Source organism: Centroberyx gerrardi, chromosome 14 (assembly GCF_048128805.1).
Source record: "Centroberyx gerrardi isolate f3 chromosome 14, fCenGer3.hap1.cur.20231027, whole genome shotgun sequence".
Lineage (NCBI taxonomy): Eukaryota > Metazoa > Chordata > Actinopteri > Beryciformes > Berycidae > Centroberyx > Centroberyx gerrardi.
The window spans coordinates 3782463-3794962 of record NC_136010.1 but is presented as its reverse complement, the minus strand read 5'-3'; the positions used below and the strand labels follow the sequence as shown (position 1 = coordinate 3794962).

Genomic DNA, 12500 nt, shown 5'->3' with positions numbered 1-12500 from the left:
CTGACTGACTGGGTGACTGACTGACTGGGTGGATGACTGACTGACTGGGTGGGTGACTGACTGGGTGACTGACTGACTGGGTGACTGACTGACTGACTGACTGGGTGGGTGACTGACTGGGTGACTGACTGACTGGGTGGGTGACTGACTGGGTGGGTGACTGACTGGGTGGGTGACTGACTGACTGGGTGGTTGTCGAGTATTTATTTCCTTGACAAAATGAACACTGTGTAGGGTTAGGGTTAGGGAGTATTTGTGTGTTGGTCTGTGCGTCCACTCTGAGTTAAACAATCAGATCGGTACCGGTGCTGCTAAGCCCCTCCTCCATCGACTCCCCCAGGAAGTCGGAGTCGCTGTCCATCCCCGACCCCTCGCCCTCCGCCCCGTCCTCCGCTCCTCCTCCGTCGAAGCACAGCGTCCCGCCGAGCCGCTCCGTCACGCACTCCTCCTCCTCCTCCAGCTCCGCCTCCCACCGGTCCTCCTCGAACTCCTCCGCCTCCTGGCCGCCTCCCGCTCGCTCGGGTCCCGCCCCCTGGCCGTCTTTGAACAGCGAGCGCTTCAGCCGGTCCAGCAGCCGAGACGCCATGACGCCTCCGGGCCACCGGGCGGGGAGGGGGGGGGGAGGGGGGTTCTGCAGAGACAACAGGCTGGATTTACACACTGCTGCCGAGTGGGTTCACAACACTGACACTGACATTTCAGTACTACTTCAAAACCGTTATGAAAGTTGGAATACTTTCACCAAATGTGTCGTGCACGCTGAAATTCCAGTTCAGCGGCATCTCCAGAGGGCGGAAACATGTGGATTAGAAGAAGAGGAAAAAGAAGAAGAAGAAGAAGAAGAAGAAGAAGAAGAAGAAGAAGAAGAAGAAGGAGGATTGGACTACACAGAGGGCCTGTGGTGATATGAAAATTTCATAGTAGTTTCATAGTTCATCTTGGCCAAAAATATCTTGATATTATCTCGATAATTATTAATAAGATGATAACCTTAACCATAATATGCTTCAATTTCTTACGGACTCATTTATCATATCAATCGCAAAACATTTCTCTTTTTCAAACACATTTTAATGTAAGACTAGAACATATGTAAAATATTTGACTTTTTTCTTATAAAGCTTAGCTTATAAAAACTGTAAGGACAGTTTTAAACAACACATAAAAATCCAATTAACAGCATCTAAAATAAATAAACTCAAATGAGTCTCAAAAAAAAAAAAAAAAAAAAGAAGAATAAATAAAACCTGTCATAACCATTATTGTTTTTACCGCCATATATAGTAATAATCGCCCCGTCCCAACTTGACAGCCGACTGCAGCGGTCACAGTCAAACATCGTCAAACCGTCCCGCACACACCGACCTGGATCTCAGTTCCCCAAAAACTCAAGCGTTCCCTCTCAGTTTTCATTTTAGAACTACAGACTTCCTCAATTCCTTGACTGGATATGAAGGTTTGGGTCGGTGTTGGACATGAAGCTTCCTGATAGCAGCTGGATAGCGACTGTCACCCGGACCACATCACTTTATTCTCTATTCACAGCAGGTATCAGAATGTGAAACGACAGGGAAAATGTGCATCAGAACAACATTTGCTTCATACTTTTCCAGAGTCTTTGTCCAGTTCCCACACACACACTTTTCCAGACCTGCAACTGACCGAATACATTTTAGAGCTGCAACGATTAATCGATTAGTTGTCAACTATTAAATTAATCGCCAACTATTTAGAACAAACAACTAATCGATTAATCGACAATGAAAATAATCGTTAGTTGCAGCCCTAATACATTTTCCATTCTTTTCCAGAATTTACAAACCGGTGCAGGAACTCCTTTAAACTGGTCGACAAATCTAAAACTGGAACCAAATCCAGAACTATTTCACTTCCAGAGTTGACAAACACGAACACACAACCGACATCAAAACCTCCAGAGCTGAAGTTACTCCAAAGCTGTCCAGCTCAATGTGGGAACTGATTTTTTCATATGTTTTTCTTGTATTGTAGTAGTATGACATTTTTAGATATCAGAAACTTTGTATTGGTATCAAAGTCAAAATTCTGGCAAAGTGACAGCACTAATAAAGACAGACAGACAGACAGACAGACAGACAGACAGACAGGTAAACAGATGAACTGATTGACAGACTGATAGTGTAGATCTGAACCAAGCCAGTCAGAGAGTTATATGGCAGCAGGTTGAGTTGGCTCCAGTTACAGACCTGGCAGCTCCTCTGAATGGAAATAGTGTCACACATTAATAATGCAGCAGCCAGCAAAGTCCGCCTGCAGCCAGTAAACCAGAACACAGAGAGATTCAGCCTGTAAGGGACGCTTCGGCTGGGGAAGCCTCATGCTCGGCACATCACCATGTGAGTCGGTTAGTTTAGGTCAACACACATCTTGAAATCATCAGGAAGGTTTGAGCTCCAATCCGGCTTTGGGAGACGAGAACGAAACGACACCATAGAATAGTGAAGTGTACTTCAGATTAATTTAATGTAGTTCTGATTAGTTGCATGGTGAGAAAACACTGAAGTAATCAAATTCAATGATAAAAACACAAGAGGAGAAAAAAATACTCATTCGTGTAGGTGAAATAAAAAAGCATCACCACAGGGTTTCTAAAAGCAGCTGACCTAAAGCCTAAAAAAACAAAAAAACAAATCATGATGATAAGCAAAGCAAAGCCACACCTGACCTGGCTTACTCAGTCTACATGCCTGCCAACTTGCTAACCACACTGTGGTTCAGTACCAGCACCTCGTCTACTTTATTTGGATGTGCATACTATCCTTTTGTCGTAATTAATTAATTAAACGACCAATTACATGCCTGGTGCACATTCTCTCCTCCTGGTTCTCCCGTTGCTCTGTGCTGCATCTGTGCTTCAAAACTACATTTATCACAGGGTCCATTTTACTATTATTCCCAACCTAAAAGCACTTGAATGGAAAATAGTCGGAGGACGCGGAGAGGTTGAATCTTACGAGGAGACAGTGAAGGCAGCATTAAGCTAAGTATAATGTTAGCCAGCTAGCCAACAGTCAGCCTAGAGGCGGAAATCTGTGGCAAAACATGACTAAGTAAACTGGTATGCAACAGCTAGCTACAATTTGAATGAACATGTTTTGTAGCTAGCTGTTAACGTTAGCTAATGTAACTTAAGAGCCGTGACTCAGATCACTGCAAAGTTAGCAAACAAGCTAACAACTTTGGTTTTGGATGTTTTGAACGGTGGATGTTGACAGTTAACGGACCGGTCAAAGTGTCCGGGCCGGGCTCGTGCTAACTCACCCGGGGCTTGAAGCTCAGTCACACCGGTCCCGCTAATCCATCTCCGTCAGATCAGGTTAGTTTCCAGCTCTCTGTCTCTGGCTCCGCAGCTGACTCTGCTGCTGCTGTGCTGCTGCTGACTGGACAGGACGGGGAGGCGAGGCGCGCCCACGATTCTGTCCGGCACGAGGAGCGCGTTCACGTTATCAGCAGCCCGCTGTCATTGGGCGGGGCCGCGCGGATCATTCATGAAAAACTGTCCGTGGAGAGTTTAGGATGAAAAGAAAACTTAAAGTGAATGTATGATAAGACAGTTAGGGATGACAACCTTGAAAACTCAGATAGAATAGAATAGAATAGAATAGAATAGAATAGAATACAGCCATCCAGGAGGCCCAGTTTGGAGGCCCATTTTCCACTAATGTTGGAAAACTACAGGTGGACTCTAGATACATTCTCATACTCACTCCTGGTCTATTTTTGAATAGATAATTATTGAGAAGAATAAAACCAGAAAATAATCTTCTATAGTGGTTTTATTGTTTATTGTTTATTAAATGGATCCCCATTAGCTGACGCCTTGGCGACCACTAATCTTCCTGGGGTCCACAAAAAGGACATAAGACATAATACATACAATACATAACATAAAACATACAGTTAAAAATGGTACAATCAGATATTTAGGTGTATAGTATCAGTACAAACAATATACATTATATTTGGTCAAATACAATTGGTTCCAGTCATATGGTCAGCGGCCCCAAGTGTGCCTTTAATAGTTTTTTGAATGACAATTTTTTAGTCAAAGTTTTAGAAGGCAAGGTGAGAGTTAAGTTAATCAGAGAGGGAAGGAGGATTCAGCTATAGTGAAGTATTGAAACCCAGCCTGTAGCAAAGGAAGCTGTAGTGAAGTACTGAAGTCAAAGGTCAGAGGTCACACCACCCTGACCACAGGTGTAGTAAGTATAAATTCCAATGTGTCTGTGTAGATTCAGTAATAGTGTGAAAAATGTTTATTTTTTTGTTGGTTTAACATTTTTATTACACTTAGGCGTTTAAGTTAGTTTGTGTATTTGTGTGTTATCTGTATTTGAGAATCACATAGCTGTAAGCAGCCATGGTGAAGGAAGAGCACACAAAGAGCAAGAAAGCAGAAAGATGAAAACAAGAAAAGGAAATGTCAACACACAAAGTAACATGGCTGGTTTGATGGTGCGTTCAGGGCCTTTCTGACCTTCAGGCCAGAACAGTCTTACCGCCTTAACTGGAAAATTCCCACCATGCATGTGGCCATTCATGAACTTAGTGATCATACATTTCAGTGAATTTTTTTTACAGACAATCAAGCATTGCAATCTCAACCAAAAAACAAAAATCCACTTAGTGGTTGTGTCCTGCCACAGCGTTTGAAGACTTTTGATCACAAAATTACTTATGCTGCGTTCATGTGAAATCGGATTCACCGTAAATACGAGCTGCTGTCTGGGAAAAAAACAGACATTTTGTTTTCCCGAGATAATGAGAAAATGATCTCGAGGTCTCGGGATAACAACATTTGTTTTCTGGAGATAAAGAGATAATTTTCTGCATCCTCAGTCAGATATCATCATGTCAAGTGTGATGCAGCAGAGTTGGAAATCTCCAGGAACAATAGAAATTAATTCATTATCTAAGGAAAACAAAGTTTCTCAAGATAACAAGATAATTACTCTCTGCCCTTTACTTTATCTCAAGATAATGACATAAATATCTTGAGAAAACAAAGAGAATGAACAGGAAAATGGCGTAAATACAACGTATGAATATGTCCTCGATGGGTACGTCTTTCCCATGCGACCTATCACCTGAATGCAGCGTTATTTACCTGGGCAGGGGGGCGTGTCCTGCCTGACACAACAAGAAGGTGCTGATGTAAAGGGGGCGGGGCTTAAACAGGAAGGTGAGGAGAGGGGGAGGAGTGTAAGCCGACACCTGGAGGCCTCCACCCTGCAGCTGCCACACTCTCTGCAGCTCTTCAGCAGGAACCAGAGACCTGATCCGCTCCGACCTGACCAGGTAGGAAAACCATTAAGACTGGGAAAGGTAGCAGTCCTTACTGGGACCGGACCAGTCTGAGGTGGTGGGGTCTGCCCAGTGTGTGTGTGTTTGAAGTGTGTGTTTGATAGGTGCGTGTGTGTGTGTATAAGTGTGGTATGTTGGGGGTGTGATCTGTGTGTGTTTGGACACGCAAGTGCTTTCTAGGCCTGAGAGGGAATGTGGTTTTTAGACCCAGGGTAATGTGTGTGTGTGTGTGTGTGTGTTTTGTTGTTGTATGTTTTGTTGGGAGTGTGTGAGTGCCATCAGTGTGACATCAGCATTTGACTTGGCTGGCAGTGTTAATTTTCACAGCATTTAGTCAGATTGTTGAATCGCTATTGTATGAAATCAGTCAGCAATAGAGAGGCAAAACAGACATTCATTCATGTGAAAAAAGTTACATTTAGTCATCATTTACTGACTAAAAACATGATTTTCATCAACTAAAATAATTACAGTAAGTCAACAAATATATGTCCACTTCAACTGTTCAACCTTGGAATAGAAAAACAAACAGCAGCGCTCTTTTAGTGTAGATTACATTTGCAACATTTTGCTGTTTTTCTGATTTTCAACTCGACATTCAACCTTACAAAATGAAACGCTTGGTCATGTCTCGTGTGTTGTGAGGATAATGTCAGAAACGTGAAATTGAATCTTCCAGGTACAGCTAGTAAAACATCATGTGACTGTAGTGTACTGTAGATCTGAATAACCAGGAGCTTGACCTGGATCAATAAAACCTCCAGACACTGACAGGAAACGTTTCCAAACCCTGAAGGGAGAAGCAGCTTCAAACCCAGAGACTGAGGAGGAGTTTCATCATTTTTTTCCCCCGGCAATCCTAGAAATACAACTACTTGAAATATCGTCATGAGACAAATATTCACTCCTCGTAGTTTTCGCTGACGAAATTGCAAAATGCCTTCGTCAACGGGCGTTTTAGTCGATTTAGTTAAATTTTGTGCAACTGTGAAACACACCGAGTTGTATCACAGTTAGTCTGACCATATGATGACCCTCGTTTCATTCATTAAGAGGTTAATGAGTTTTCAAATCTTTTGCTCAGAGGGCCAGAAGAAGAACTCAGAAGGCGTAAATATAAATTCCAACCAATAAAACCATCACAGATTTTTGAACAGTCCTGTCCCTCCCATCAAATAAAACTTCCTCTCTCTCTCTCTCTGACTGATATTCCATTGGTTTACACTTTTGATTGGAAGTAAATATGTCGTCCCACTCATATGGGGTTCTCCTATCCAGATTATGTGTGGATCTGATTTATATTTACACCTGGCATTAAAATCTCTCTATACACATCAAAATCCAATTTCTCTTTCCCTCGCCAAAAAGACAGCTTGTCACACACGTCGCTTCTTCTCTTCTCGTTAATATTTACGTCCTTTAAAGCTGACAGTAAACGCATCGTGTCCATCACTATCCTGACAGTGTTCCTCTCTGAGCGGTCTGTGTTTCCTGGTTTTATTTCCATTTACGTAGCTCCTAAATGTGGATTAGAGCCACATTGCATGTTGTACACTGCTGTTAATGAGGCTAAAAGCGTCTCTGTCCTCCTTGGTTTGGATGGTTGGATCTTCAGTGTGTTTTGAGTGCGTTTACATCTGGATTTTATGCTTTATTATTATCTTAAAGCTCTGTGTAACTCTGGTAGTGTCTTGGGTTGTGTCTCTTCCTCCATGATAAAACCCCCAAATCAGTGATTCTGTGATCTGTTGCTCCGGTAGAGCAGACTGGAGAATTGTGGGTTTTTTTTCTCTCTCCATTCACTGCCGTTGTCTGGAGGAACAGTCTGAAAATCACTTCTAGCACATAAAGGAACGCCGACAAAGCAGATTCTGACAATATATAAAAAACTAGTCATGCTGCTGAATTGTTTTGAAGTGAATCTCTTTCTTTATGTTTGTTAAACCTTTCAGTTTGAACAAGCGGAACACCGAAAAAGATTTTAGATTTTGTTGAGTCAAATGTTATTTTCCATGATACTGGGTGGAGTAATCTGGTAATCTACTAATCTTGGCCACCCAGCAGCTCCACAACATGACTGAAGGTTCAGTGCCTTGCCCAGTTATATTATTAAACCAGCGATCCAGACTGGCTGTGGTTGGTTTGAGCCGGCTGTTGGTTTTAACAGTCAAACAGGCAGAGTCACTCTACCGGTCCCACCGCCCCGGGCCTGGGAGAGGCCTGGGAGGGACTGGGACAACTGGGACAGACAGACTGACTCGCTGACAGGGCTGGGAGTCGATTCTTCGATTCCAGGCATTTGGGAATCAAGAACCGACTCCAAAGCTGTGGAGTCGATTCCACAAAGTACAGAAAATGTAGATTCCCCAGAGCCGAATTCCTCTCTGGCGATTCTGACGAGTGTACAAGTGGCTCCAGTTTGCCCGGCAACAGAGTGACAGAGCGGAGAGATTAGACTCAGGTATTAGACAGTGTCACTGACCGTTGGGAAAGTGGCTAATTCTGCACCACACACATCAGTAGTGTGGCTGTATTTTGTCTGGAATCGACTCATGGAATCGAATCCATCGATACTTGGCATCAGAATCAGAGTGGATTCCAAAATTTCTGGAACCGAACAGGCCTAGCTGACTGGCTAGCTGTCCCACTGGTCTGATGATAAGTGGAACCGCTCCTGAATCAGAGGAGTGTGAGTCCGGGTCGGGCCCCAAATACAAAGCAAAAAGCCACGCCCAGACGGCCCGATCAGGAGTTTGTCGAGACCAATCTGTTGGCGAGGCCAATCGGAGGGAAAACTATAAACTAAACCAGTGATTCTCAACCTTTTTCACATCAAGGACTCCTAGTTTAGTCCACATTAGAGCCACAGACCCCCATTTGATGAGATTTTGTCTCTCGGACCCAAATCTGGGAATATTTTTATTGTCAGATTTGATTTTGTCCAGAATCCCATGACTATCTGTATTGTAGGTAGAGAGATAACAGAGAAACTATGATCAAAACAGTCATTCCTCTACATTCTCTAATTGTGTTAACTTCTTGTAAATGAAATAATGCTGAAGTTTAACAATTCATCAATTTGCTGTGGACCCCCTGAGACCCCCTCAAGGACCCCTGGTGGTCCCCGGACCCCACGTTGAGAACCACTAAACTATACAAATGAAGAACAAGAGATAGAGTTATACAGACAACCAGGATACATAAACCACAAAGGCCGAGCTGATGAGTTAGGAATTCAACTGGCTGAACTAACATTTGGAAACTGAAAATATCTCAAATGATATTAATGATTAAGTTTCAACTGAGTAGGTAGGAACTATGTTAAAATAATTATGTTTTGTTGATTAAACTACGATCTAAAGCCCGTTGCAGACTGCAAACAGAAAGTTATTCCCCCTTCATTATATACTGTAAAGGCTTTACTCGTTCCATGCTTTTTCTTTTGTGAAATGTCCCAGTATAGGGGGATCTGGGGATCAGAAATAAGTTTGTATTTTTCTACTTTTTATTTTAGATACTGACATTATTTGTTTTCATAATTAACCAAGTAAACTGCTCCTATTAATTGTATTACGTGTTAACACAATGGACAGAAGTCATAAGCAGGATAAACTTTACTAAAAGGCCACACAACCTACAGTGTTGATATCATGCAATATATTATCTGTTTTTTGTGTTTGAGTCGTGTATTTATGTGTGTTTCTGCTGTACATGATGGAAAAAAAAAAAAGACTCCATGAAGCTTCACATGTTAATGAATGTGTTTGTTCAGTTCACACATCCCACACACACACCCGCGGCTCGTGGGATGTGTGAACTGAACAAGCGCATCCATCCAGTAACATGGAGCTGAAATGAAAGTTGTCTGCAAAAAAAGGTGGAGACTGGACTTTGACATTCGGACAATATATAAAAAAACGAGTCTCGCTTTTTTTTTTTGCCTATTTACAATTATTGATAAACGTTTTATTTTCTTCCTTCCATCGGTTTCCTCCGACTGGATTTCGGTGTTTCCACTTGTTCAAACTGAAAGATAAACATAAAGAAAGAGATTCACTTAAAAACAATTCAGCAGCATGTCTAGTTTTTTTTTATATCTTGTCAGAATCTGCTTTGTCGGCGTTCCTTCATGTGCTAGAAGTGTGATTTTCAGTTCCTCCGTACAATGACAGTGAATGGAGAGAGAGAGAGAAAAAAACCACTATTCTACATTTGACTGCATTTGACTGGTTGAAGCAGAGCAGAGGAGGAACCTGTGGGTTTAGTGAGGGAGGCGACAGTGGAGCTCGGCACGCAGACCGCTTAGCAGCCGGTAACGTGAACACAGAGAGCATGCTGCTGTATTAAAAAAAAAGATATAAAGGACATAGAGTTCATGCATAGGGACTGAAACTTGAACTTCTAAGGACAGGATATTTTTGTTTTGAGAGAAGCCTCTTCAAAAGAAAACCGTTGTATGTAAGTTTTCTTTTTTTTCATATTCTGTTAGAAAACCCAGAGTTGGGTATTTAGGCTCATCGTACTTTAATCTTTGTATTGTGTATTTACTTACAATAAAGTGTGAGTCCTCCTCGCACATATATAAGACGTTAGGTCCACTATAAAATACATATTGGGCTTCATACTGATTCACATCCCAGGTTCACCTTAGACCTCTTTAAATAAGACGGATCCTTGACATCCTAAGTATTGTGTGTCGAAACCATTCTGTTCTGGGTAATCTGAAGGTCTTCATTTGGTCCAGTAGAGTCGGTCAGGGCGTTTCGTTTTCAAGGGGGTTTGTACTACACTTCTGACTAAAAGGAGAACAGGACTGCCAATAATAGGCCGGGGCGTCACTGGACAGGAGGGATCACACTGCTCCCCGATATTGGAGTCCTGATAGATGATTGACAGGTGCTCTCCTTCCACGAAACATAAACACAAATTCTTCCCAAACATTAAAAACCCAATGTAACGTCTTGTTGGGGTTTATTTCAAACTGTGGATGAACAGTAGTTGGATGATTTGCAGCCTCGTTACTTTCATCCGCCACGGACTGCAGGCCGCACCTGATTGGACGAATGCTCCGCCGGTTTCTGTCTCCCGTTTTCAAACCGGAAAAATGTGTTCGTTAACTTTCTGTTATTTCACCTAAACAGTCCGCCGACATCTGTTTCTGACAATATTTGAGGCGAGAAATTAATCCGTCAACCCGAGGTTTGATGGAAATTGCCCACCCAGTTCTTCTTCTTCTTCTTCTGTTGATTCCAAACAAACCGGAAACACATCACTTCCTGTGCGGCAGAGGATTTTTCACCAGGAAAGAGCTACCAGACACCGGCTGTTCAGAAGAGACAGTGGAGAAGCTGTTATGTTGTGTTTCTCTCTCTCTCCTCCTGCGGGCGGCTCGGCTCTCTGACTCGACACGCTCCCTCCTGCCTCCGGCCCATCAGACCAGTCCAACCACTCACCTGTACCTGCTCACATTCATCTCATTATCGTCTTTCCTTTTGATTTTGAGAATAAGCTGTTTTACATGAAATTACAGAAGAAGGCTCAGTTAATATTCCCAATCACACATGCTGTTTTGCATACTGTGATTACTGGCTGAGAACCAGAACGTCGTGCGCCTCCTCCCCTAAAGGCTCGGAGCAGCTGTCAGTCATTTCACTGCAGTCCAGTCATGCTGTTGGTATTTGTGTCGCTCCTGTGAATCTCTTCTACTAACTATCTGTTGCTCAGACTCTTTAGGAGCTTTATAGAGATAATAGTCGTAATAATTCGCAATCCAAACTGCGTCAAACTCCAATGGAGGTTGTTGTTTTTCCTCATGCATGCCTTTTCCTGTTTGTGTGCAGGATTGTGACACTTTGAGAATACCAAACCCACTGTGTCATTTTTCTGTGTAAGGTTTGGAAACAAATCAATTTGGTTTCGTTCCATAATGCAGTGTAGCTTTGCCGTCTGGGGAAAAAGATGCACCATCTGATGCTGGTAGCTCAGTATTTCAAAAACGCAACTGATTATATACAGCCTCGTATGTTACATTTCTACTTTCACAGGTCTTAAATTGGCAAATAATTTCAAAAATAATCCCGTTTAACTTTCATATCGGCAATCCTGCCATGTTGTTGTCGAATCTCTTGTTTTGGAACAAAACTCGCAGTAAAAATGAAACAAAATGACAGTGGTAAGGCCTGCTTATAAAGGCTTTGAAGAGAGTTTAACAGTAACCTGCTATTCAGTAAGTGTCTGTTGACTCTGCTGTGACACACACAGACACACACACACACACACACACACACACACCCTTCTCTCTCTTTCTCAAGCAGTTTAGCCATTTATTCATGTCCACACTATGACAAGCAGTACAGTCAGCAAGGCAAACAAAGGCACACACCCACACACAAGGAGGATGAATAGCCTGAATATCTTTCTCTCTCTCTCACTCTCTCTCTCTCACTCACTCACTCACTCACTCACTCACTCACTCACTCACTCACTCACTCACTCACTCACACAAACACACTTAAAGGTGCAATGTTGCATTTTTAACTGTCAGTCAAGTTAACAATGCTACTTTGGTTTAATGACTGTAAACCAGTGAGTCCATGTTGGAGCTGATTGGTCTCCTCTATCTCTCACCAGTAGTATTGTTAGTGCTAGTGTTTCTCCACATTAAGACTACATTTCCCATCAGCCCCGTTGCCTCCTGCCCCCCCTCCCTGAAGAGGATCAACATGTTGGAAGTGAGTTCTCCATCTTCCTTTCCCTCCTTCCACCATCTGCTGCCAGAAACTCTTTCAGCTTTAGCTCCGTTTGCTCTGGAAGAACAGAACCTCTTCCTGTTTTGTGCCGTAAAGCGATCCAGCAGATTTCCCTCCAGATCCACCAGGTGGAGAAACTATGGAGGATGCAGAGTATGCAGAGGTCTGACGGTCTTGTTTGTTTACAGTGATTAAAATGAACGTGGTACACACACACAGATGACGGTTGAAGGTGTGATCTGTTGCGGTCTCAGGTGACACACCTGTCAGACATCCATCATCTCTACCAGTGGGACAGGTAGTGGGTGTGGCTTTAATCCCTGCTGGGCGTTGCCCCGGCCAGTTGGAAAACATTCACTAACATCAGTGACCTCATTCCACCATCCATGACCAAGTTGGAGCATTTCC

General features: G+C 42.9%; 2 protein-coding genes across 6 annotated transcripts in view; one reads left to right on the top strand and one right to left on the bottom strand.

Annotated features, from left to right (window-relative positions):
• snx21 (sorting nexin family member 21) overlaps positions 1–3425 on the bottom strand; it is an 11686-nt gene extending 8261 nt beyond the window's left edge. Inside the window, exons 1-2 of the mRNA XM_078288180.1 lie at positions 3301–3425; positions 304–631 (exon numbers count right to left, since the gene is read on the bottom strand). Coding sequence (XP_078144306.1) covers positions 304–586 — 283 coding nt within the window. The 5' untranslated portion in view covers positions 587–631; positions 3301–3425. The remainder of the gene's footprint in view (positions 1–303; positions 632–3300) is intronic.
• Positions 3426–5267: 1842 nt separating this feature from the next.
• The window catches only part of LOC139924670 (deoxyribonuclease-1-like 1), an 18150-nt gene continuing 10917 nt past the window's right edge, over positions 5268–12500 (top strand). For all 5 annotated transcript variants that reach the window (XR_013507160.1, XM_078288192.1, XM_078288191.1 and 2 more), the window contains exon 1: positions 5268–5337. The gene's annotated coding sequence lies outside the window, so the exon portion shown is untranslated. The remainder of the gene's footprint in view (positions 5338–12500) is intronic.